At 44.4% G+C, this 26,893-nt stretch overlaps 1 protein-coding gene across 1 annotated transcript in view; it reads right to left on the bottom strand.

The window, feature by feature from the left end:
* The window catches only part of dicer1 (dicer 1, ribonuclease type III), a 69,362-nt gene that overhangs the window by 27,138 nt on the left and 15,331 nt on the right, over window positions 1-26,893 (bottom strand). The window contains exons 9-18 of the mRNA XM_083792846.1: window positions 23,527-23,659; window positions 18,020-18,262; window positions 17,452-17,609; window positions 15,803-15,935; window positions 14,628-14,703; window positions 13,150-13,289; window positions 6,045-6,224; window positions 4,530-4,743; window positions 2,533-2,686; window positions 1,751-1,933 (exon numbers count right to left, since the gene is read on the bottom strand). Coding sequence (XP_083648972.1) covers window positions 1,751-1,933; window positions 2,533-2,686; window positions 4,530-4,743; window positions 6,045-6,224; window positions 13,150-13,289; window positions 14,628-14,703; window positions 15,803-15,935; window positions 17,452-17,609; window positions 18,020-18,262; window positions 23,527-23,659 — 1,614 coding nt within the window. The remainder of the gene's footprint in view (window positions 1-1,750; window positions 1,934-2,532; window positions 2,687-4,529; window positions 4,744-6,044; window positions 6,225-13,149; window positions 13,290-14,627; window positions 14,704-15,802; window positions 15,936-17,451; window positions 17,610-18,019; window positions 18,263-23,526; window positions 23,660-26,893) is intronic.

The raw sequence follows: 26,893 nt of genomic DNA, 5'->3' as shown, positions 1-26,893 counted from the left end.
CTTCAAATTGCCTAGGCCTCTCCGCAACCACGCTAAAATTACCGTCAGTGGTGGAAAAAGTGTTGTTTTACTTAAGTAAAAGTACCAATACTGCAATTTAGAACTACTTCGTTACAAGTAAAAGTACGGAATTGAAAATGTACTTCAGTAAAAGACAAGTACAAAAGTATCGGCATCAAAATGTACTTGAAAAGTACTGAAAGTAAAAGTTTTCATATTGCAGAATGTCCCAGTTCACAAGTTCAAAATGTGTACAGAAGTCTATTGAAAATAGCAGATCTACAAGCTCACAACATTGTGAGCTTGTAGATCTGCTATTTTCAAATGGCCAAAATGTATAGGGTTGAAGTGGTCAATGTACGTTTTCTAATCTAAATTAAAATCGCCAAAGTGAGCTCTGAATGTAGTGGAGTAGAAGTGAAAGTACTGGAAATTGGAGATACTCAAGTCAAGTACAAATACCTCAAAATTGTACTTAAGTAAAAGCACTTAGTTACTTTCCACCTCTGGTGAATGTGACTCAGAGGTTCTGGTTCCGTAGAGCCGGTCACCGTGACCCGGGTCAGGTCGGCCTTCAATTCAATCAAGTTAATGCATGAAGTGGAATTATACGATTCTCTTCCTTAATGGCTTAGCATCCATCTCATTACCCTTTCCACAGACCGAGGGAACTTTCTTGGGGTAAAAAGAAAAACTGAAAAAAAAAAAAAAACTTTCCAAACTATTGAGAAAGGGCAGAGGCAAGAAACGTCAGGAAGAGAGTGAATAATCCACTTCCTGAAGGAGTCGCTCTTTTAACCTATTAACCCATTCTGAACGGGAATCCATTTTGGTGTTGGCATCATGTCGTGCTTTAGCTATTTAAAAATAGCAGATCTACAAGCTCATAGCGCGCCACCGAGTGGCGCGCTACGAGCTTGTAGGTCTGCTATTTTTGAAGAAAAAAAAAATCGAAGAACGACTGACATTTTTTTAGAATCTGATCTCAGGTCAGAATGGGTTAAATACGACAGTGCCAAAGAAAGGCAGCAGAAATGGTCCATCTACACAGCATCACATTGCATTGTGAACTTGAGTAATCTGCTAAGCATTGCGAGCATGTAATTGGCGTTTTTCACATGAACGGTAATGGGGCGCACACACCAAGACTACATTTCAATAATTTATTCTTACATGTTTGTTGGACAGGAGACAAACGTTTCGGCTATCCAGCCTTCATCAGTGTCTTAAATTACCTTAAAGGGATAGTTCCGATTTTGTTTTAATTTAAGTTGTATGAAAAAGTTACTAATATAGTGGTTGCAACTGTATTAAATTGATTGCCCGAGTCCCGTGGTGGGAGTTCTGCTCTGGTTTCGGTTAATATTAAGTAGTCCCGTTAAGTAGTTGTGGGGGGGCACAGGGGTCCAAGCATTAAAAGTAAATGAATCCACAAAACTAACGTCATTTGTATTGCGCAACTTTCGGTCATTTTTTACCCCTCTGTCCATATCACTACGTCCAAAAAAATAGTTCCATGTGATAGAGGGGTTGGCTAATATTTTAGAATATCTGTTCCTACCCGGAAGGAGGAGTGAAATCAAACATTTACAACACCAAAAGGGGTTCCCGCCACGGCCACCTCACCACCGCTCCGGTGGTGAGGTGACCACCGCTCCGGTGGTGAGGTGACCACCGCTCCGGTGGTGAGGTGACCACCGCTCCGGTGGTGAGGTGACCACCGCTCCAGTATGTATGAGCCTTTAATGACCTGGAGGAGGTGTGGTCCACGTCTAACAGGGGCTGGTTGAGGTTGGACAGGTCCAGGTTGTACTTGGTCTTGTAGTACTCGGCGAACGTCTCGTACTCGGGCGACGGGAAGCGGCTGAGCGGCGTGAGGTCCGTGTAGACGTCCGCCACGTAGAAGCGGTGCGGCTGGTCGAAGTTACGATACCTGGAGAGCGGAGGAGGAGAGGGAGGGAGGGAGAGAGAGAGGGAGGGAGTATTTAACTCAAATCTTTGCTTCTGGGGGAGGGTCCCTGGAACAACATATTTTCAGATGGGGGTCCACTGATATAGAAATCAATGTCAGAAAAAAATGACATTTTAAAAAGATATTTCTTAAATTTCGATGTGAGGCCTAAATGGGTTAAATTCCTGGTAAAGAGCACCCTGGGCAAGACCTAAGCTGAAAAGACTATCATCGGAAGTTGCGGTATTTTAGCGGAAGTATTGCCCAAGGAAATGACGTTGATGCTTTACAAATCAGTTTACATTCTCCCGCGAATGAAACACGTGTTGTGATTGTGAGTGTTGTGATTGAAAATATCGTATCCGGGGGGAAATACAGCCGACGGATTTTCCGGAGGATACGTCCGCCGATAGCTTCTCTGCCTTACGTTGTGACCAGGCTTTTCTTTATGCTTCTCTGCCTTACGTTGTGACCAGGCTTTTCTTTATGCTTCTCTGCCTTACGTTGTGACCAGGCTTTTCTTTTCCTAGATAAGTAAGCCTGGGACCGAGGCTAGGTAAAGGGTGAGTTGTGATCGGTACCTTGGAATGATGACAGCGTCCTGGTAGTCCTCCAGCTTGAAGGTGAAGGGGTTCTGTTTGGTGTACTGCGTGGTGGGAATGCCGATGCGGGCCTCAGACTTCTCAATGTCCTCCATGAACTGGAAGTCCAGGTCCAGTGTGCTGGAATCCCCCACTGACCCGAGAGGACCGAGAAGTATCACAATCAATACAAACTATTGGAACTATTGAAGGATAACAATGAATACACAATGGTACAAACTATTGGAACTATTGAAGGATAACAATGAATACACAATGGTACAAACTATTGGAACTATTGAAGGATAACAATGAATACACAATGGTACAAACTATTGGAACTATTGAAGGATAACAATGAATACACAATGGTACAAACTATTGGAACTATTGAAGGATAACAATGAATACACAATGGTACAAACTATTGGAACTATTGAAGGATAACAATGAATACACAATGGTACAAACTATTGGAACTATTGAAGGATAACAATGAATACACAATGGTACAAACTATTGGAACTATTGAAGGATAACAATGAATACACAATGGTACAAACTATTGGCTAAAGTTGTCCGTTTGCTTCAAGAAGCAATCTTTGAAAAATCGTGAAAATATTTATTTCAGAAAACTGGAGGATTTAGAAGATTTTTTTTTTAATTTTTTTGAGGTCAGGCCTGAATGGGTTAAGTACAGACCTTGACCTTGAGGCCACCACTGATTACAGTGGACTGCTTTATTGTCTTGAATTAACGACACCTGATATATCATGGCGCAAGATCTAATTATAAATGCTAATTTCACTCAGGCGTACTTTTAAGGTCATTCTGGAAGTGCAGGCCTTTTCCCTGTCCTTCTAAAAGACTGTGTGCTACGTTCTTGTTTTGTTATGAACTCTCTAGGGCAACAGAGAACGGAGTAATAATGTACAGTGTCCATGTGATCATGGTCATACTGTACTTTCTCCCCCCAGAATTATAAATGCTGAACAACGAGAATCTCTAGCAGTGACACGTCCCCCCAACCTTTCAGAGAGCTACGTAGCAACCACACAAATAAAACCATGGAAACCTCCCGTTAAAACCATTCTGACCTGAGATCAGATTCATACGAGGTTTCCACTGGACACACACACTGGTCTGATGAACCCATTCTGACCTGAGATCAGATTCTAAAAATGTCAGTCGCTCTTCGATTTTTCAAAAATAGCAGACCTACAAGCTCGTAGCGCGCCACTCGGTGGCGCCCTATGAGCTTGTAGATCTGCTATTTTTCAATAGCTAAAGCATAACATGATGCTGACACCAAAATGGGTTCCCGTTCAGAATATGTTAAGAGTGATTAAGGCAGAATTATACAACAGGTCGTTTCGAGGAGGCAAATGGATTGGTTGAAACAGCCGTGCTTTAAACTACCGTATAGAAATGCCTAATCAAAACATAGAAATCAGCTGCTCTTTTCTCCCAGAGCGCTGCTGACTGGGACCAGGCTAGTGAGTTTCTTGGGAGTAGTGGCTACTATCACTGTCATTAAAATAATTAATAAGTATAATACGTTTTTTGTTAGCGACATCTGCGCTTGCAGCAACGCAGGCGTGCATTAATGACGATCTGCTTGTAGATGACAATCTACAAGCTCAATCGATGACACTCTTAATTAATTTTCTTCAAGGGCCATATTTTGACTACGGTACCAGGCTGGGGGCCGAGTCTGCACGCGCGAGGTCGAGGTCTTGCCCTGAAATTAATGTTCAGGGCAAGACCCCATTTGAAAAGGACCCCCAGTTTGACATGCAGAGGCTACTGACCCCCATTTAATGCCATTTATAGCTGGGACACACCACAAGGGGGCGCTCCGCGGGCCGCAGATCGATTGGCTATTGTCGGTGAGCAAAGCATGCATTCACAGAAGAGGCTTCTATGGAATGGAAATGAGTGAAATCAGTCGTTGCTGTAATCCACGGCAGGTTATATCGTGCGTCGTCGTTCCTTACCGCCGTTGAGAGGTAGAACGCAGTAGGCCGAGTCGGCCTGCGTGGGCTTGAACTCCAGCGCGGGTTTCTCCAGACGCAGGATGTGGGAGAAGACGTACTGGTGGAGGCGCGTGATGAGCTCCAGCTGCCCCGCGCTCAGCGTGAAGCCGCAGCGCTGCAGCTCGATGGAGATGGTGACCTCCCCGGAGCGCGTGTACACCGGGAAGTGGGGGATCTGGGTTTAGGGCAGGAGAAGAAGAGGAAAACAGAGACAGCGTTTGGTTAGATGGTGACCTCCCCGGAGCGCGTGTACCATAGACTGTAAAAAATATGGACAAAGCGTTCCCCGGGTCTAACATGGACGTAAAATGAAGCCTGTTATTCCTGCACTGTAAGTCGCCATCTTTCTAGATCCGTTTGGGCCCAGCTGGCCATTGGCTGGCTCCGTTTGGGCCCAGCTGGCCCATTGGCTGGCCCAGACAACGAGGCAGGACTTCCCCCCTTCTTCTCTGTTGGTTTTTATTTTGACTCGAGTGGGAGGGGACTCCCGATCATAGACTGTAACGGTAGCCACGCCCCTCAGAACATACGCGACTTTATGGTCATTTTTTTAATTAATGGGACCATAATTTTCCAAAAAGAATATTATGACATCAGAAATTAGACTTTAAACTAGTGACTGGAAGCAGAAAGTATTCATGACCATGTTTATTAAGGTAATACAGTCTAGGTGAAGTTGGGCCCAAATACATGGACTTCTATGGGGCTATGGGTTTTTCTGGGTCCAAAGACAGCGCCACAACAGGCCATTATATGAACTACGATTTCCTTAGTGGCTTCACAAAATATCTGTCTGACTGCCCCCCTGGCGTGTACACCGGGAAGTGGGGGATCTGGGTTTAGGGCAGGAGAAGAAGAAGAAGGAAACAGAGACAGCGTTTTGTTAGATGGTGACCTCCCCGGAGCGCGTGTACACAGGGAAGTGGGGGATCTGGGTTCAGGGCAGGGGGGTAAGAAGAAGAAAGAGTGGTCGGCGGCCAATTACATATATATTTTGTGGGGGTCCTTGACATGAAATATTGAGCAGCACCACCGATACAGAAACACAGGGTTTTTTCAGAACACCGTCAGGATTTAGAAGAGATTTGTAGAATCTGATCTCCGGTCTAAACGTGTTAATGCTTTTCAATCATCAAATCAAACAACACCACCAAAAGGATGGCGTCTCACCCATTTTGGGTGGGAACCCCTTTTAGTGTTAGCATCATGTTATGCTTTAGCTATTGAAAAAATAGCAGATCTACAAGCTCGTAGCGCGCCACCGAGTGGCGCGCTACAAGCTTGTAGGTCTGCTATTCTTTGAAAAAATCGAAGAACGACTGACATAGAAACATAGCTTTTTTCAGAAAACTGTCAGGATGTAGAAGAATTTTTTTTTAATCTGATCTCAGGTCAGAATGGGTTATAATCAGACCAGTGTGTGTCCAGTGGAAACCTCGTATGAATCTGATCTCAGGTCAGCGGTATGATACGTACTCGAGGTATGGGTTTGGCGGTCAGGATGCCGAAGCAGCGGCTGGTGTCCTCCGGCGGATACAGCTTCCTGCGGCGGAAGTTGAGCTCGTCGGGCAGCGGCGTGGTCAGCACCATGCCGATCACGTACAGGTAGTAGGACTGCTCCGGGACGGGGTAGCTGTCCCGCAGACACTCCGGTATCTGGACACACACACACACACACACACACACACACACAAACGGGACGGGACACACACACACACACGGGACGGGAAACACACACACACAAACGGGACAGGACACAAGAGGGACCAATGAACTCAGTGTTGTTGTTGTTTAGGCCCGACGTTGAAAAAAACAAAAATAGCAGATCTACAAGCTCGTAGCACGCTACTCGGTGACGCGCTACGAGCTAGCTTGTAGATCTGCTATTTTTCAATAGCTAAATAATGCTTAGTTAAAACACCAGCTCAACTCAGTGTTGTTAGCCCATTTAGGCCTGACGTTGAAATAAAAAAACTTTGCTAAAATAAAAAAAACTTTCACAGCTTTTGAATTTTTGAATTTAGTTTTAGTCATAAGTCTCTTGAATAGTTTTCATTTAGTCACATTTTGGTCACCTGGAATGTTTTGTTTTAGTTTTAAGTCGGCTAAATATCATAAGGTTTTTGTCAGAAACAACCACTTGTGTCCAGCAGGTGTTAATCATTGTGTAGCCTGAGCTAACGTGTTAGGTTTCTGGTCTAGAGGGGGCGGGTCGCGGCTGAGATTTGCGCGCGCCCTGATTGGATCTCATCGATCTGTCCGTCACCCCCGGCCCCTCCTCTCCCCCTAGTGCAGCGCTACGTCACATCATTTGGAGCGACGCCCACCCGGAAGGGTTGACTCCCACTTTTAGACCAGAGCGGCCAATGCGTTCCTCCAGGCTTTACATTTTTGCACCAACAAAAATGAAAGCCTGGTACCGAGGCTAATCATTGTGTTAAAATGAAAGCCTGGTACCGAGGCTAATCATTGTGTTAAAATGAAAGCCTGGTACCGAGGCTAATCATTGTGTTAAAATGAAAGCCTGGTACCGAGGCTAATCATTGTGTTAAAATGAAAGCCTGGTACCGAGGCTAATCATTGTGTTAAAATGAAAGCCTGGGGCCTATTTCACGAAACTTGGATTAGAGATTAAGCCGGGCTTTAACACATATCCTGGCTTAATATATCCTGGATCAGTGCTTAACCGGTTTCATGAAAGCTGGTTGATCTTGCCAGATTAACTTAACCAGTTAACCTGGATATGTTGAGGCTTGATTCGGTTTCATGAAAGTGATGCTACATAAATTACCATGGAAACTAATGCTTTGGACTTAGCCTGCTCCGGAACAGGCTAACAGCCTGGTTTAACCTAATCCTGATGTCTTTACTGTTCATTAAGCAGTCAAACTGATCACAAACCAATGATGTTTTCCAGATTTATTCAATTATTATGGGTTTATGTTGCCTTATTTGTATCGGTCTGCATTAAAGGACTAATTTAAGCACTATATAAAATCAAATAACCAAAATGTATAGGCTGCACAACATCATGACAGCTTGTGAGCTTGTAGATCAGCTGCTTTTGGTGAATGTTCCCCATGAATAGGTTTGCTGTCGTGCAAGTGCACGGTTAAGAAGAATTATTATATTATATTATATTATTATTAAAAAAAATTGTAAAAGTGAAAACCACTAAATATTACCATTACTCATTGTTTTACAACATATTACCATTGTAACGTTTCACCCACTACTAGTCCTACATACTTACACCTAGAAACCCCATTCAAACCTATTTAGGTTCATCCTACGGTGGACATGTGTGCCTGAAAAGGAATCTTTGAAATGTTTCATCGTTTTAGAAATATAGTGCTTTCAAATTTGAGACATTTATAGGCAGATAGTGGCACTTAAAAAAATCACTTTCACCTAGAAACTCCATTCACAGTTTGTAAAATTCAGCTTACTGTGGAGACACATGCTGGAACCTTTTACTTTGAAATGTTTTGTAGTTTCTGAGTTATTTAACTTAAACGCCCAATGCATTCTCAATGGCAATAGCACAAACTTTGGCATGCTACATGAACCCATGACCCGGACCTGTCTGGACAACAACCCCCTTCCCCAAAGGTAGCTCCCTCAGAGGAGGGAGTTATGGCCAAATATCACAATGCGACAATATCATTATGCTTACAATATTAAGAATTCTGTTTTAAGTTAATAGTAGTGGTAAAATGTAAACTATATTTTTGGGGTAGTTAATCATTCAGTCTATCCACTATTGAGAGTATGTTCTCTCTTTAATTACAGCAGCAGTATTTATCTTAGAAGCTTAAGTCCTTGTATCAGTAAGTCTTGAATAGATTAGTAAAGATAATGAGATATACAGAAGGGGGCTGTAATGCAACTATTAAGGATACAAACTGCCATAATACCGCATGAAGAAGAAGGATCAGTAAATCTGTGATCCACATAAGGGGTCTAGAGACAAAAAGCCAGACTGTCTATTAAGCCAGGCTTGCTGATCCCGGCTCGCCAAATCCACCAATTCTGAGCCTCGCTTGGCTTTAGTGGAATGGAATAAACCAGGCTGTAAAGATCAGGATTTAAAAAGCCTGGCTTTGGCCTAAATCCTGGATTAGTTAATCCAAGTTTCGTGAAATAGGCCCCTGGTACCGAGGCTAGTCATTGTGTTAATCGGGTCCTCAAAATGAAAGCCTGGTACCGAGGCTAATCATCGTGTTAAAATGAAGGCCTGGTACCGAGGCTAATCATTGTGTTAAAATGAAGGCCTGGTACCGAGGCTAATCATTGTGTTAAAATGAAAGCCTGGTACCGAGGCTAGTCATTGTGTTAATCGGGTCCTCAAAATGAAAGCCTGGTACCGATCATGTTAATGGGGTCCTCACGGCTTTGGGGTAGCACTGTCTCTAATCATGTTAATGGGGTCCTCACGGCTTTGGGGTAGCACTGTCTCTAATCATGTTAATGGGGTCCTCACGGCTTTGGGGTAGCACTGTCTCTAATCATGTTAATGGGGTCCTCACGGCTTTGGGGTAGCACTGTCTCTAATCATGTTAATGGGGTCCTCACGGCTTTGGGGTAGCACTGTCTCTAATCATGTTAATGGGGTCCTCACGGCTTTGGGGTAGCACTGTCTCTAATCATGTTAATGGGGTCCTCACGGCTTTGGGGTAGCACTGTCTCTAATCATGTTAATGGGGTCCTCACGGCTTTGGGGTAGCACTGTCTCTAATCATGTTAATGGGGTCCTCACGGCTTTAGGGTAGCACTGTCTCTAATCATGTTAATGGGGTCCTCATGGCTTTGGGGTAGCACTGTCTCTAATCATGTTAATGGGGTCCTCAGGGCTTTGGGGTAGCACTGTCTCTAATCATGTTAATGGGGTCCTCACGGCTTTGGGGTAGCACTGTCTCTAATCATGTTAACGTGGTCCTCACGGCTTTGGGGTAGCACTGTCTCTAATCATGTTAATGGGGTCCTCACGGCTTTGGGGTAGCACTGTCTCTAATCATGTTAATGGGGTCCTCACGGCTTTGGGGTAGCACTGTCTCTAATCATGTTAATGGGGTCCTCACGGCTTTGGGGTAGCACTGTCTCTAATCATGTTAATGGGGTCCTCACGGCTTTAGGGTAGCACTGTCTCTAATCATGTTAATGGGGTCCTCACGGCTTTGGGGTAGCACTGTCTCTAATCATGTTAATGGGGTCCTCATGGCTTTGGGGTAGCACTGTCTCTAATCATGTTAATGGGGTCCTCACGGCTTTGGGGTAGCACTGTCTCTAATCATGTTAATGGGGTCCTCACGGCTTTGGGGTAGCACTGTCTCTAATCATGTTAATGGGGTCCTCACGGCTTTGGGGTAGCACTGTCTCTAATCATGTTAATGGGGTCCTCACGGCTTTGGGGTAGCACTGTCTCTAATCATGTTAATGGGGTCCTCACGGCTTTGGGGTAGCACTGTCTCTAATCATGTTAATGGGGTCCTCACGGCTTTGGGGTAGCACTGTCTCTAATCATGTTAACGGGGTCCTCATGGCTTTGGGGTAGCACTGTCTCTAATCATGTTAATGGGGTCCTCACGGCTTTGGGGTAGCACTGTCTCTAATCATGTTAATGGGGTCCTCATGGCTTTGGGGTAGCACTGTCTCTAGTCATGTTAATGGGGTCCTCACGGCTTTGGGGTAGCACTGTCTCTAATCATGTTAATGGGGTCCTCACGGCTTTAGGGTAGCACTGTCTCTAATCATGTTAATGGGGTCCTCACGGCTTTGGGGTAGCACTGTCTCTAATCATGTTAATGGGGTCCTCACGGCTTTGGGGTAGCACTGTCTCTAGTCATGTTAATGAGGTCCTCACAGCTTTGGGGTAGCACTGTCTCTAATCGTGTTAACGGGGTCCTCATGGCTTTGGGGTAGCACTGTCTCTAATCATGTTAATGGGGTCCTCACAGCTTTGGGGTAGCACTGTCTCTAATCATGTTAATGGGGTCCTCACAGCTTTGGGGTAGCACTGTCTCTAATCATGTTAATGGGGTCCTCACGGCTTTGGGGTAGCACTGTCTCTAATCATGTTAATGGGGTCCTCACGGCTTTGGGGTAGCACTGTCTCTAGTCATGTTAATGGGGTCCTCGTGGCTTTGGGGTAGCACTGTCTCTAATCATGTTAATGGGGTCCTCACGGCTTTGGGGTAGCACTGTCTCTAATCATGTTAATGGGGTCCTCACGGCTTTGGGGTAGCACTGTCTCTAATCATGTTAATGGGGTCCTCACGGCTTTGGGGTAGCACTGTCTCTAATCATGTTAATGGGGTCCTCATGGCTTTGGGGTAGCACTGTCTCTAATCATGTTAATGGGGTCCTCACGGCTTTGGGGTAGCACTGTCTCTAATCATGTTAATGGGGTCCTCACGGCTTTAGGGTAGCACTGTCTCTAATCATGTTAATGGGGTCCTCACGGCTTTGGGGTAGCACTGTCTCTAATCATGTTAATGGGGTCCTCACGGCTTTGGGGTAGCACTGTCTCTAATCATGTTAATGGGGTCCTCACGGCTTTAGGGTAGCACTGTCTCTAATCATGTTAATGGGGTCCTCACGGCTTTGGGGTAGCACTGTCTCTAATCATGTTAATGGGGTCCTCACGGCTTTAGGGTAGCACTGTCTCTAATCATGTTAATGGGGTCCTCACAGCTTTGGGGTAGCACTGTCTCTAATCATGTTAATGGGGTCCTCACGGCTTTGGGGTAGCACTGTCTCTAATCATGTTAATGGGGTCCTCACGGCTTTGGGGTAGCACTGTCTCTAGTCATGTTAATGGGGTCCTCGTGGCTTTGGGGTAGCACTGTCTCTAATCATGTTAATGGGGTCCTCACGGCTTTGGGGTAGCACTGTCTCTAATCATGTTAATGGGGTCCTCACGGCTTTGGGGTAGCACTGTCTCTAATCATGTTAATGGGGTCCTCACGGCTTTGGGGTAGCACTGTCTCTAATCATGTTAATGGGGTCCTCATGGCTTTGGGGTAGCACTGTCTCTAATCATGTTAATGAGGTCCTCACGGCTTTGGGGTAGCACTGTCTCTAATCATGTTAATGGGGTCCTCATGGCTTTGGGGTAGCACTGTCTCTAATCATGTTAATGGGGTCCTCATGGCTTTGGGGTAGCACTGTCTCTAGTCATGTTAATGGGGTCCTCACGGCTTTGGGGTAGCACTGTCTCTAGTCATGTTAATGGGGTCCTCACGGCTTTGGGGTAGCACTGTCTCTTAATCATGTTAATGGGGTCCTCACGGCTTTGGGGTAGCACTGTCTCTAATCATGTTAATGGGGTCCTCACGGCTTTGGGGTAGCACTGTCTCTAATCATGTTAATGAGGTCCTCACGGCTTTGGGGTAGCACTGTCTCTAATCATGTTAATGAGGTCCTCACGGCTTTGGGGTAGCACTGTCTCTAATCATGTTAATGAGGTCCTCACGGCTTTGGGGTAGCACTGTCTCTAATCATGTTAACGGGGTCCTCACGGCTTTGGGGTAGCACTGTCTCTAATCATGTTAATGAGGTCCTCATGGCTTTGGGGTAGCACTGTCTCTAATCATGTTAATGAGGTCCTCACGGCTTTGGGGTAGCACTGTCTCTAATCATGTTAATGGGGTCCTCACGGCTTTGGGGTAGCACTGTCTCTAATCATGTTAATGGGGTCCTCACGGCTTTGGGGTAGCACTGTCTCTAATCATGTTAATGGGGTCCTCACGGCTTTGGGGTAGCACTGTCTCTAATCATGTTAACGGGGTCCTCATGGCTTTGGGGTAGCACTGTCTCTAATCATGTTAATGGGGTCCTCACGGCTTTGGGGTAGCACTGTCTCTAATCATGTTAACGGGGTCCTCATGGCTTTGGGGTAGCACTGTCTCTAGTCATGTTAATGGGGTCCTCACGGCTTTGGGGTAGCACTGTCTCTAATCATGTTAACGGGGTCCTCATGGCTTTGGGGTAGCACTGTCTCTAATCATGTTAATGGGGTCCTCACGGCTTTGGGGTAGCACTGTCTCTAATCATGTTAATGGGGTCCTCACGGCTTTGGGGTAGCACTGTCTCTAATCATGTTAACGGGGTCCTCACAGCTTTGGGGTAGCACTGTCTCTAATCATGTTAATGGGGTCCTCACGGCTTTGGGGTAGCACTGTCTCTAATCATGTTAATGGGGTCCTCACGGCTTTGGGGTAGCACTGTCTCTAATCATGTTAACGTGGTCCTCACGGCTTTGGGGTAGCACTGTCTCTAGTCATGTTAATGGGGTCCTCACGGCTTTGGGGTAGCACTGTCTCTAATCATGTTAATGGGGTCCTCACGGCTTTAGGGTAGCACTGTCTCTAATCATGTTAATGAGGTCCTCACGGCTTTAGGGTAGCACTGTCTCTAATCATGTTAATGAGGTCCTCACGGCTTTAGGGTAGCACTGTCTCTAATCATGTTAATGAGGTCCTCACGGCTTTGGGGTAGCACTGTCTCTAATCATGTTAATGAGGTCCTCACGGCTTTGGGGTAGCACTGTCTCTAATCATTGTGTTAATGGGGTCCTCACGGCTTTGGGGTAGCATTGTCTCCTCTTGGTGGAGCCGGGTCGGCCCGGGACGCTGGTCTCCTCCTCGTCGTGGAGGTCCAGCTCCTCCTCGTACTTCACCGTCTCCTTGCCCACGGGCATCAGGTGGTCGTCCAGCTCCCCTGAGGAGGGGGAGGGGGAGGGGGAGAGGAGGAGGAGGAGGAGGGGGCATGGATTAAAGCTAAATAAAAACTCCCCCACGCTGCTGGTACCGTTTCCCAGAGTTTCTACTCTCTTACTAGACACGCTTTGATCTCTCCAGCGGTGTGCTATGGGCTATAGTTCCAAACATTGGAACTATATTGGAACTATAGCCTATTGAGATAGAGAATGAACACTTCCGCATTCCATTGTGTCAACGCTAGTGTCGCTACTGTCTCACTAGATTACTCTGCCGTTTCCTAAACCAGTGGTTCCCAAAGGGGTCCTTGAGGGAGCTCCAGGGGGTCCCCAGCTAAATGATAGTTTGGAACCAAATGGACCCTTATGGGTCTGTAACTCTGAGAGTAACTCTGAACTCTGAACTCTCAGAGTTCAATTAACATTGATTTGACAATATAAATGTGGGGTCCCAGAGATAGAAATGCCATTAAATGGGGGTCTGTTAGACTAATATCTGTAGACGGATCTGTAGTGGATAAAATGTTTTGTTTTCGTATCGCCCAGCCCTCAGAGATGTTTTCGTATCGCCCAGCCCTCAGAGATGATAAAATGTTTTGTTTTCGTATCGCCCAGCCCTCAGAGATGCACGGGATGCCAGATTTTCAAACTGCCCAACTGTCTCTTGACTCTATGCCTCGTTTATGTCGTTAACCCATTCTGACCTGAGATCAGATTCTAAAAATGTCTATTACATCCTGACAGTTTCATTATTAACCCATTCTGACCTGAGTTCAGATTCTAAAAGTGTCTTCGATTTTTCAAAAATAGCAGACCTACAAGCTCATATCGCGCCACTCGGTGGCGCGATATGAGCTTGTAGGTCTGCTATTTTTAAATAGCTAAAGCATAACATGATGCCGACACCAAAATGGGTGCCCGGTCAGAATGGGTTAAAATGCGTTAGTTTCATTGTCTATTTGCCCCTTCTGTAATAACAATACATTTGACTTGAATAGAACTTTTCCAGAGCTCAAGTACTCATGAAAGAAAAGGAAATAAAAAAACATCATTAAAGTGCCAAGCAAAAAAAAAAGAAGCCAATAAAGGACAGTTTTAAGAACCAATAAAAATCCAGGCCAGGTAAACCGCAGTGAAATAAACGACAGGTTAGGCAGAGATTAAAAAAATAAATGAATAAACATTAAACTGATGCCAAACAATAAGGTCATGAATCTGAAGGAGGGAAACGGTCTACCCAGGATTCTTACAATGTAGACCTTTTAGCAGAGTGAGGCTGCAGCTCTGATTGTGATGGGAAGTTCATTCCACAGTTTGGGAGCCAGAGGAGATTTTCTTACCTATTTTATGGAGCTTCTCGCAGCATAGCAGCGCAACTCCTTTCTCTGCAAGTCTGCCACAGGACATGATAGGACCCTGTTAAGACACAGAAAGACATGAATGGACCCTGTTAAGACACAGAAAGACACGATAGGACCCTGTTAACACCTATAACGCCCAGGGATATTTAATCCATTACATTATAGCGCCCAGTCGATTTATAAACACACGGACCACTTTTGCCGACGGCGATCCGTTCTCATATCAATAAAATGCGTTCTCAAACTATGTCATGTCAAGGACCCCGGGAATTATCTGTATTTGCCCGTGGACCCCGGTCTGAAAATATATTGTTCCAGGGACCCCCCCCCCCCCCCCCAGAAGCAAAGATTTGAGTTAAAAACGTTCGCTGTGAAAGAATATATATATATTCAAAGATTTGCAGATCTACAAGCTCATAGTGCGTCATCATGTACTTACCGGTAGTTACTTTCCACCACTGGATGGTACTGCATATGAAAACATTTCGGAGCATTTCTAAAATGTTGTAATTTTCTCCTCTAGGGTGACCAAATGCAGTGATTCATACCTTTTAAAAGGCCTATTAGGTTTCCAAAAAAAGTTTAACAGCTACACATAACATAATAACAACCATAAATATCATTCCAATGGCAGTGTGATGTTCTTTTTCGAACCGTGTACACAAATGGAAGCCTGGTAGGAAAATAGGAACCAAGGTTCAAACTAGAGTTGATCGGACACAGACACTATGATATTATTGTACTAACTTGTAGCTGCACATGGAACACACGACGTCAGCTAAAGTTTTTCGAGGAGTTCCCATGGCTGCTATTATATATATATATATATTATATTATATACTACAGCACAGCACAGAGATGAATAAATACGGTGCCGTACATTGCCTGCCAATTGTCAACAATAGAGGGTATGCGCGTGACATCATCGTACCTGGAAGTTATGCGGGAACGCCCACTGAGTGGCAAAAAACTACTTTCTGGCCTTTTGAGTTTGGAAGTGCTTGTTTTCAATAACCCAACATTTAGCTGCCTCCTGCATTGTGACATTTAGAAACAGGTGGTACGCAGGACAGTAGAGTGATTTCCAACGAGCGCTTCCAAACTCCAACACTCCATGCTACTCCATTCTCAGCCACACCCACAGGTTTGTTTACCTTAACGGGAGCCCTCAGTGGGGAGTTGATGGGCAGGAACAGAGTCGACTGGTAGCGTCCGTCTTTGGTCTCCGACGTCTTACACTTTGGGGCCAGGTGGGTGAACGGGTCGCTGGGCAGGCGGGCACAATACCTGGAAGAGAGCCATGGCAGCAGAGGGGTCAGCACGGGGCACGGAAAGAGAAAATGTAACCGACCCCATTCGATAAGAATACATGTAATATAATACCAAGTTCCCCCAGTTTGACATGCATTAGGCCACAGGCCCACACTGCTGACCGGTCAGTTCTGTGGCCCCTACTGGCAGTGAGCACACTGCTGACCGGTCAGTTCTGTGGCCCCTACTGGCAGAGAGCACACTGCTGACCGGTCAGTTCTGTGGCCCCTACTGGCAGAGAGCACACTGCTGACCGGTCAGTTCTGTGGCCCCTACTGGCAGAGAGCACACTGCTGACCGGTCAGTTCTGTGGCCCCTACTGGCAGAGAGCACACTGCTGACTGGTCAGTTCTGTGGCCCCTACTGGCAGAGAGCACACTGCTGACCGGTCAGTTATGTGGCCCCTACTGGCAGTAAGCACACTGCTGACCGGTCAGTTCTGTGGCCCCTACTGGCAGTGAGCACACTGCTGACCGGTCAGTTCTGTGGCCCCTACTGGCAGAGAGCACACTGCTGACCGGTCAGTTCTGTGGCCCCTACTGGCAGAGAGCACACTGCTGACCGGTCAGTTCTGTGGCCCCTACTGGCAGTAAGCACACTGCTGACCGGTCAGTTATGTGGCCCCTACTGGCAGTGAGCACACTGCTGACCGGTCAGTTCTGTGGCCAGTCAGACAGAGACAGAGACAGAGACAGAGACAGAGACAGACAGACAGAGCCTCTTGCAGAGCACATGCCCTAAAAAACATTGGTTTCATTACAGGCAGACAGTTAATTGGTAATTGGTAGAAACAAAAAGAAAGAAAAACCTGTCATTTTTATGAAGGCATATTAATGCAGACAGTCTGGGCAACGTCTTGGACAACAGCTTAAGGTTTTTATCCCATTGTTTATTCATATTCACAACCTCTAAAACTAAATGTGTTTTTCTCCCAACGCGTCAATGCCTAAAAGACCTGGAAACCATAAAACTCAAATTCCATTTTCTTTTTCTGGAAATAACCGTAATGATGGGAAGACAAAACACACAGGACGAATTAAAAAAAAAAGACGAAAACGTCACCTATATCAGGTACCTACCGGCGCTGCCAGATTTTACGACGCAAATAAGCAACTAGGTCTGTGAAAACAAGACCAAAATAAGTGATTATAGAGGGGTATGCGCATTCATGAAGTGAATGGCAGATTGAGTGGCAAAGTGAGTGACAAAGTGAATTTAATGTGGTTTAACCCATTCTGAACGGGAACCCATTTTGCATCATGTTATGCTTTAGCTATTGAAAAATAGCAGATCTACAAGCTCATAGCGCGCCACCGAGTGGCGCGCTACGAGCTTGTAGGTCTGCTATTTTTTTTTAATCGAAGAACGACTGACATTTTTTTTAGAATCTGATCTCAGGTCAGAATGGGTTAATCAGACCAGTGTGTGTGTCCAGTGGAAACCTCGTATGAATCTGATCTCAGGTCAGAATGGGATAAAGACGACCCCTGACCTGTTGATGTGTCCGATGGCGGTGTTGACGGTGACGCGCGGACCTCCGCCGTCGTCGGAGCGCAGGACGTACGGCGGCAGGATGTTGTCATCGTCCAGAACCTGCTCCACCTCGTAGTCGCCGCCCTCCGCCGACTTGGAGCACTTGTTCCTCAATATCTGGGTTAAAAAAAATAAGAAATTATAAATTAACCCACATTTAGACCTGAGGACGATTCTACAAATGCCTTCTAAAATCCTGACAGTTTTCTGAAAAAAAGATTTCCGTAAACAGGGGAGGAACCATTTTCGATGACTCACTGTTGGCGCAACATCGAGGATTGCGCAACAGGCGCTCCCAGGCTGTGGAGCGATGCGACCCGTTTTCATATCAATAAACTTCGTCTTTTGGATAAAACTTCGTCCTGGGCGCTGGGTGTTACTAACAGAAAGGTGACGGTGAACTTCGTCCTGGGCGATTGGGGTGTTAATAAGAGGTAGTGAAGTCGTGAGCCTCGTTGTAGATCGGCTATTCTCACTAGTTCGGGGCTAAAAAACGAGGTTTCGAGCTCTAAAAAAACCCGGCGTACCTTCTCTATGGCCTTGTAGGTCTTGAGGTCCTCCTGGAAGGCGCGCGTGCGCTCGCTGTCGGCCAGCATGATGTAGTTGGAGACGGGCGCGCGGGCGCGGCCCTTGGACTGCACGTAGGAGCGGTACTCCGTGGGCAGGTCGAAGCGCACCACCAGGTTGCACTTGGGAATGTCCACGCCTTCCTCCACGATGCTGGTGGCGATGAGCAGGTTGGTCTCGTGGGCCCGGAACTTCCTCAGAACCTACACGAGAGGAGAGAGAGAGAAGGCAGATGTTTTGGTTTTTTTGGGGTTGTCTTTTTTTCCAATTTCTTTTTTTTTTTACCCATTGAGACCCGAGAACATACAAAATGTCTTCGACATCCTGATAAGTTTTCCGAAAAACATATCAGTGGTGCTCTGGTGCTCAAACCTTCATGTCAAGAAGCTTCCAGAATCCTACTTTAACCCATTCTGACCTGAGATCAGATTAAAAAAATGTCTGTTTGAAAATGACAGTTTTCTGAAAAAGCTATGTTTCTGTGTCAGTTGTTCTTCGATTTTAAAAAAATAGCAGACCTACAAGCTCTTAGCGCGCCACTCGGTGGTGCGCTATGAGCTTGTAGATCTGCTATTTTTCAATAGCTAAAGCATAGCATAATGCTAACACCAAAAGGGGTTCCTGCCCAAAATGGGATAAATGTGCCACGTCTCCGTCTGTCTGCGTGTGTGTGTGTCTGCGTGTGTGTGTGTGTGCGCGCGTGTACGGTTATAATGCACGTAACTCGAGAACCGTTCGCCCCACCGACTTCACATTCGACTACACGCGTTCCACACCCCCACAGGGAGTGCAGTGCAGTGTATCGGGTCGGTATCGAGACCCATGGTTATCCAGAACCACCACAAAAGGCCTCTGGTCAGGCTCTGCCAGTGGGCCTAATGATTAACCCATTTAGGCCCCACGTCGATATTTAAAAATCCTAAATCCTGACAGATTTCTGAAATACCTCATGTTTCTATGGGGTGCATACTTAGTTTAGACTAGTCATTGGTTAGACATGGGTTAAGGTTATAGGTTTAGGTGTGCTGCCCCGTGGGAGGTTAGGTTTAGGGTGAGGGTTTGAGATAGGTTGTAGATGTAGGACTAATGACTGGTCTAACCCAATGAATAGTCTAAACCAAAAACTGTCTAAACTAAGTACTGCACCCGTTTCTATATCAGTGGTGCTCAATATTTCATGTCAAGGCCTCCAAAAATTATGTAATTGGCCTCCGACCCACCCCCCCCCCCCATCTGAAAATATGTTGTTCCAGGGACCCCGCAGAAGCAAAGGTTTGAGTTAATAACGTTCGCTGTGAAAGAATATGTATTCAAAGATTTGCGCCAAATTTTCACTATTTTTTCAATAGCTAAACTATAACATAATGTTTAACACACACAAAGGGGGTTCCCGCACAAAATGGGTTAAAGCACAGGGCCATACAGTCTAGCCAGCCATGGTACTGTACAGTATATTGCAATATAACATGGCCATGAGTGCATTACTGCTTTTAGAACACGGCTGCCACCCACAATGCTAACCAAAGGAATGTCAGGGTCGCTATAACCAAAACCCTGGAGTGACAGTGGCTTATCCTCAGAGAGAGAGAGAGAGAGACTTACAACTTCAATGCATTCCACCATGACTGTGCCATGAGGGACAGTATTACAAGCCTTAGCCCATTTTGGGTGGGAACCCCTTTTGGTGTCAGCATTATGTTATGCTTTAGCTATTGAAAAATAGCAGATCTACAAGCTCATAGCGCGCCACCGAGTGGCGCACTACGAGCTTGTAGGTCTGCTATTTTTTTTTAATCGAAGAACGACTGACATAGAAACATAGCTTTTTCAGAAAACTGTCAGGATTTAGAAGACATTTTTAGAATCTGATTGCGAACGCAATGAGCACTAACTATGAGACCCTGCAGATCATGTCTGTCTGTGTGTGTGTCTGTCCCGCTGTTACACCACCCGCCCGCCACCAGAGGGCGCAGCTGTATCACACAAAACACACACACGCACGCACGCACTCACACACACACACACACACACACACACACACAACTTAACTTAAAAAAAACGTAACTTAAAAATAAAATCTTAAAAAACACAAAAAAACTTAACTTAAAAAAAAAATCTTAAAAAAACACAAAAAAGAGAACTTTAAAAAGAAAACCTTAAAAAAGTATGTAATTTATTCTAATTGTTTTTATTGCCATTTACGAGCTGCGTTCGCTTCCCGCGTTTGCACGTCTTACTTGTCTCAGGTCAGAATGGGTTAAAGACTGTTGTGTTTTCTTGTGCCCGAACGAACATCTGAGAATTGTTGGGTCGACTTGCTTGTGAGCCAACATCAATAGCCGTTCCTTTCGCGTCTATAAATAGCCCATTCTGACCTGAGATCAGATTCATACGAGGTTTCCACTGGACACACACTGGTCTGATTAACCCATTCTGACCTGAGATCAGATTCTAAAAATGTCAGTCGTTCTTCGATTTTTCAAAAATAGCAGACCTACAAGCTCGTAGCATGCCACTCGGTGGCGCGCTATGAGCTTGTAGATCTGCTATTTTTCAATAGCTAAAGCATAACATGATGCTAACACCACAATGGGTTCTCGTTCAGAATGGGATAGAAGGCACATGTTGCCGCGCTGCTGAGCCACAGGACAAGCCCATATCTTCCCTTGGTTTGACTGCGGATGACATTTTCTTCGACTGATTGGGGCTGGTCGCCGCTTTGAGAGGACTGGAGCCCGTCAAAACGTTGTTTAGGCCCGTCACAAATCACAATTATAATTATGACATATACTGTAAATGCTTGATCGCAATTAGTAGTAGCGCTCGTCACAATTGTTTAGCAGAATTGTTAGAATCGTTCCACTCGTGTGTGTGTGTTTAAATTTGTTTTCTTCATATTTAAAAAAATGTTTTGTTGCTGAAATCGGAAATTGTAGATCTGATATTTCCAATGAAAATAAATAACATTTGGCATTGAGCTTGTAGATCTGCCATTTCCAATGTGATTTTATGTGCTATGGCCATTTTACCAAAGCCTAAAAGCCAAGCAGAAATGCAATATTTATTCTTATGTGTCAATACTGTAAAAAAATAAATAAAAAAATAATCGTCACTAAAAGTTCATGGCCGTCAGTGCCTAGCAGTGTCGTTTTTGGCAGCAATTTTTGATTTTAGTTTAGTCAGTCTTTGGACTGAAACTTCATTTAGTTTTAGTCTAGTGACGCGTTGTGAGCTTGTAGATCAGCTATTTTCAGCACGCAACCAAGTGTAAAATGACTTATACTGGATCTCTAGTCCACTATAGTCCCTTCCTAACATTTCAGTCTAGTTTTTATTTGTTGACGAAAATTGTCAATATTATTTAGTCTTATTTTAGTCATCATAGTTAGTTTTCATTTCGTTTTCCATTTAGTTTTAGTCAGTGAGAAAGGTAGTCGACGAGCATTTTCCGTCTTCGTTTTAGTCGACAAAATCAACACTGATCCGTAGCGATGTTCACTCACTTGTGTATTCACGCAAAAGTGAGTAAAGAAACGAGTGTTTGGGCTGTTAGTGACAAAGACGGAGACGAGCTCCACTCAGAAGGCACGCCTGATGCCAGACAGGCTGGCTTCAATGCAAATATAATTGATTCATAATGTGTACTACGTTGCAAAGGGTACATAGTACATACACAATAGTATACTGTTGTAAATGTCACATGTAAATGCAAAAACCTTTGAGCTTTTAACCCATTCTGACCTGAGATCAGATTCATACAAGGTTTCCACTGGACACACACACTGGTCTGATTATAACCCATTCTGACCTGAGATCAGATTCTAAAAAAAGTGTCAGTCGTTCTTCGATTTTTCAAAAATAGCAGACCTACAAGCTCGTAGCTTGTAGATCTGCTATTTTTCAATAGCTAAAGCATAACATGATGCTAACACCAAAATGGGATCCCGTTCAGAATGGGTTAACCACATGAACTATATACTATTATATACAATCTGCAAGCTCGCAACGCGACACATTGTGAGCTCGCCTTGTAGATCAGCAATTTCTGCCGCAGGTTCATCTATTTTTGGCCGAATACTCGCCTATCATGAGATTAGGTTTCAGGGCAATCCGAAAAACGGCGCCCTCTTTTCCTTGAATTTGACGCCCATGTCAACGGTTTGTCGAGAGAGAGAGACTAGGATTCAGGAAACCTGAGGATCCTCTGGTTTAAAACCCATTCTGGGCATTATGTTATACTTTAGCTATTGAAGAAATAGCAGATCACTTGTAGGTCTAGCTATTGAAGAAATAGCAGATCACTTGAAGGTCTAGCTATTGAAGAAATAGCAGATCACTTGTAGGTCTAGCTATTGAAGAAATAGCATATCACTTGTAGGTCTAGCTATTGAAGAAATAGCAGATCACTTGTAGGTCTAGCTATTGAAGAAATAGCAGATCACTTGTAGGTCTAGCTATTGAAGAAATAGCAGATCACTTGTAGGTCTAGCTATTGAAGAAATAGCAGATCACTTGTAGGTCTAGCTATTGAAGAAATAGCAGATCACTTGTAGGTCTAGCTATTGAAGAAATAGCAGATCACTTGTAGGTCATGCTAATCTTTGAGTACCGGTATATATTCTTTCAGAGCAAATGTTTTTAAGTCAAATCTTTGCTTCTGGAAGGTCCCTGGAAAAGCATATTTTCAGATGGGGGGGGGGGGGGTCGGCGGCCAATTACATATAATTTTTGGGGTCCTTGACAGTTTGAAAACCACTGACATAGAAACACGGTCAGGATTTTAGAAGACATTTTGTAGAATCGTCCTCAGGTCAAAATGGGTTATGGTTATGGCTAATGAGCATCCAATTTGGGGGTCCTTGACATGTTTTGGGAACCACTGGTCCGTACTAGGGCTGCGAATCTTTAGGTGTCCCACGATTCGATTCGATTCCGATTCTTGGGGTGACGATTCGATTCAAAAACGATCTTTTTGATTTTTCCGATTCTCGATTCAAAAAAGATTTTTTTTCGATTCTAAAGCAGTTTTCTTTTTTTTAATTAAAAACAATTAAATAGAATTTTACCATGATCTACTCCAGTCTTCTGGCATGAAAGCAGAGTACATTTAGTAAAAAGCTTGTATAATGGTAAAGGTTTTATCAACTGAATGATTTAAACAAACAAAAGGTTAAATCCAAGAGTAAGAACATGTCTCATTCATTTAGCTTGCACAAATTTGAACCAGTACAAAAGTTACAAAATCTCTTCTCACTCAATACCAGAACAATACATTAGTATTAAAACAGGTGTAAAATAAATACAATTGGCAGGCTTAGCTTAGCTGGTAGTAAATGCACTATGCAGAAACCCAGGCCATAATGCATTGCATGCACAGGTACATTTGTGCAAGAAAAGAATCGGGCGGCATTAGAATCGCGATTCTAACTCGAATCATTTTTTGTTGACAGGCCTAGTCCGTACCAACCTCCTCCTGTTTCCTGAACTCCACCTCCATCTGTTTGTTGCGCGGCTGGTTCTTTCCGATGCTGTGGCCCGTGATGAAGTTACTGCTGATGTAGGCCAGCTCCGGGTCCTGCTTCCCTGCCTCCTTGATTAGGCTGAGGACATGAAAACAATAAAATAAAAAGATTATATGACATGAGAAAGACAAGACAAAAGAGGCAGTGTCGAGTTACATACAAGGCAATGCTATAACGAATGTTCCAATGTCAAAGAAAATGCAACGTGACAGTTGAGTGAAAGTCCAGAGAGAGAGAATTGTCTTGGACGGGTTTGAGGTTGTGTTTTTTGTTCCCCGATCATCCCCAGGTCCAGCCTGTCTCAGTCGGTCGCCAAGGCCGGCCAAGGATCTATCAGCACGGCCACATAAACAACTTGACGTTGCGTCTAACCCATTCTGGACGGGGAACCCCTTTTGGGTGTTTTAAAACATCACGTTTAATATGCTTTAGCTGCTGAAAAATAGCAGATCTACAAGCTCATAGCTTGTAGGTCTGCTATTTTTTGAAAAATCGGCGAAAACGTGGCACAAATCTTTGAATATATATTCTTTGAGAGCGAACGTTTTTAACTCAAATCCTGGAACAACATATTTTCAGATGGGGGGGGTCTGCGGCCGATTACATATATTTGTTGTTCATTATATAGATATTCCACTGTTACTTTCTTAGCTTACGCATGTTTCATGATAAATGCTTTTATGTGATGTATTCCCATGCTTTTTTGTTCTTGCTTAATGTAAGTCGCTCTGGATTAAGAGCGTCTGCTAAATGCCTAAATTGTAAATTGTAAATTGTTGGGGGTTTTTGGGGGTCCTTGACAGAAAACGGTCAGGATTTAGAAGACATGTGTAGACATTTTGTCCTGGGGTCTAAATGGGTTAACATGGCCAGACACACAGACACAGTGGATTGGCAGGATGGAAGACAGCTACGAGATTAAATGACATGCCTGAGGATATAGGGCTATTTTGCTACTACTTAGTACATACATGGAATCGCACTGACGGAGTAATGGGGCCACTTGCGATAAACATAACAACCGTGTTAAATTAATACCCTGAAAAATGTCAAAATCTACAATATTAAGTTCAGCTTTTGTTATGCCACATACAATTTAGGCATTTAGCAGACGCTCTTAATCCAGAGCGACTTACATTAAGCAAGAACAAAAAAGCATGGGAATACATCACATAAAAACATTTATCAAGAAACATGCGTAAGCTAAGAACGTAACAGTGGAATATCTATATAATGAAGCTATACATATAAACTATACATCTATACTACTATGCTATACACATGTACTATGACGTGCTATGACTACATACAATGCAATTATAGTGCTGTCTACATAACATGCTATAAGTCTGTATCAAATGCTATCTAAGTTTACATAATATGGTGTCTGCAGCGCCCACAACCACGGAGGTTGTGGGTTTGTTTGCGATATTTGTCACTGCATGTATAGCCTGGGGTCCACCTATGCTTTCTATGGCATAGGCAGCTCCCGGCAGGATCCGCCGGGAGAAACTAGATGCAGCTGCGCGACATGAGACTAATTAATTAGAGCGACAGAGAGAGAGAGAGAGAGGAGTGTGTGTGCGCGTGTGTGTGTGTGTGTGTGTGTGTGTGTGTGTGTGTGTGTGTGTGTGTGTGTGTGTTCATGTGTGTGTCAATTTAACAAAGGTGCAGACGATCCGAAAGAGTGATCGACGTTTGCGCTATACTCTCTGCCGAATTGAAGTGGACTCGGACCCAGTGTTGTTTTTGGCAGCAAATTTCTATTTTAGTTTTAGTCGTTGTCTCTTGAATAGTTTTCACTTAGTTTTAGTCACATTTTAGTCACCTGGAATGTTCTAGTGTTTAAGTCTAGTTTTAGTCGACTAAATGTCATACGATTTTAGTCGACTAAATCTACAGTGGATTTAGTCGACTAAAATGTGTTTTGACAGGCCTTGATTGTCGTTGTAATGACATATTTTACACTTTTTACACTACACTTTTTATTTAGTTTTTGTCAGTGAAAAAAGGTAGTCGACGAAATTTTTTTGTCTTAGTTTTAGTCGACGAAAACAACACTGGGGACCCAGACTTTGGAAATAAAAACGTCTGGGTTTCCGAGGCTACTCCGAGCGTTGGGACGGGAGGAGGATCACAGGACGAATGTTCTCACCGCTCCCCACTGGCAGGTGAGCCAGTAGGATACAAAAAAAAAACAGTGTTTTTGGCAGCTTTTAGTCGACTAAATCTACAGGTGATTTAGTCGACAAAAATGTGTTTTGGCGGGCCTTGATGCCGTCATAGTGGGTGAGTTTACACTTGCTGAAAATAGCAGATCTACAAGCTCACAGTAGAGCAGCTATTCTCAGCATGAAACCAAGTGTAAAATGACTTGTCTTTTGTTTATTACTAGATCTCTTGTCCACTAGTCCACCTTCGTGACATTTTAGTTTTCATGTGTTGACGAGATTGTCACTATATTTAGTCTTATTTTTTTAGTCATCGTAGCTTGGTTTTCATGTAGTTTCCATTTAGTTTTTCCTCAGTGAAAAAAAAGGTAGTCGACGGACATTTTTCGGTCTTAGTTTTAGTCGACGAAAACACTGGGGAGGAATCAACTGGCATTGACGACTAAATTGGGGAGGAAAGGAGGCAACAACCTAAACTGACTGAGGCATTTCCAAGTCCGAGTGGGAACGGTTCCCACAGTGTGGCAATGACGCCATCTGCAGGGCACGAGTGGTTATTGGATGGTCTGCTGAGGCCGATTTGGCTGCTCAAACAAGCCACAGGACAGGCGCTGTGGCATGACAGGGCTTTGATTGATTGATTGAAAGTATGTATTAACAGTTTGCAGAATTACAGTACATTTCAAGCACAACTCAAATACAAAAACTGTAAACTTGTGAGTGGACGACCCAATGCCCCCCCCCCCCCCCCCCCAAGAAGCAAGGATTTGAGTTGAAAACGTATATTCGTGCCACATTTACACGATTTTGTAAAAATAGCAGACCTATACAAGCTTGTAGCCAGTGGTGGCAACTGTCGTGACAGAAATAAGCTAAGCAGAGCCTACAAAAACCAAACCAGGCAAAGCAACTGTTAATGAATCCACGTTATAGGCTGGAAATATGCAGGCTTGGCAACCAGTAGCAGAAAATGATCTCCAGTGTGTGCTACCCGGTCGGAACTATGGCAAGCTAATATATATTTTTGAGTATGGGCTATAGCCCCTACCGTACGGCATACTATAGCACGCCGTTTTTCATCATTTTTGAGGATTTGAAAAAAATTCAAAATTTCAAAAACATGGGTTATAGCCCATCGTTT

Source organism: Protomyctophum parallelum, assembly GCF_964188405.1.
Source record: "Protomyctophum parallelum genome assembly, chromosome: 20".
Classification (NCBI taxonomy): Eukaryota; Metazoa; Chordata; class Actinopteri; order Myctophiformes; family Myctophidae; genus Protomyctophum; species Protomyctophum parallelum.
This window is presented reverse-complemented; position numbering and strand designations above follow the sequence as displayed.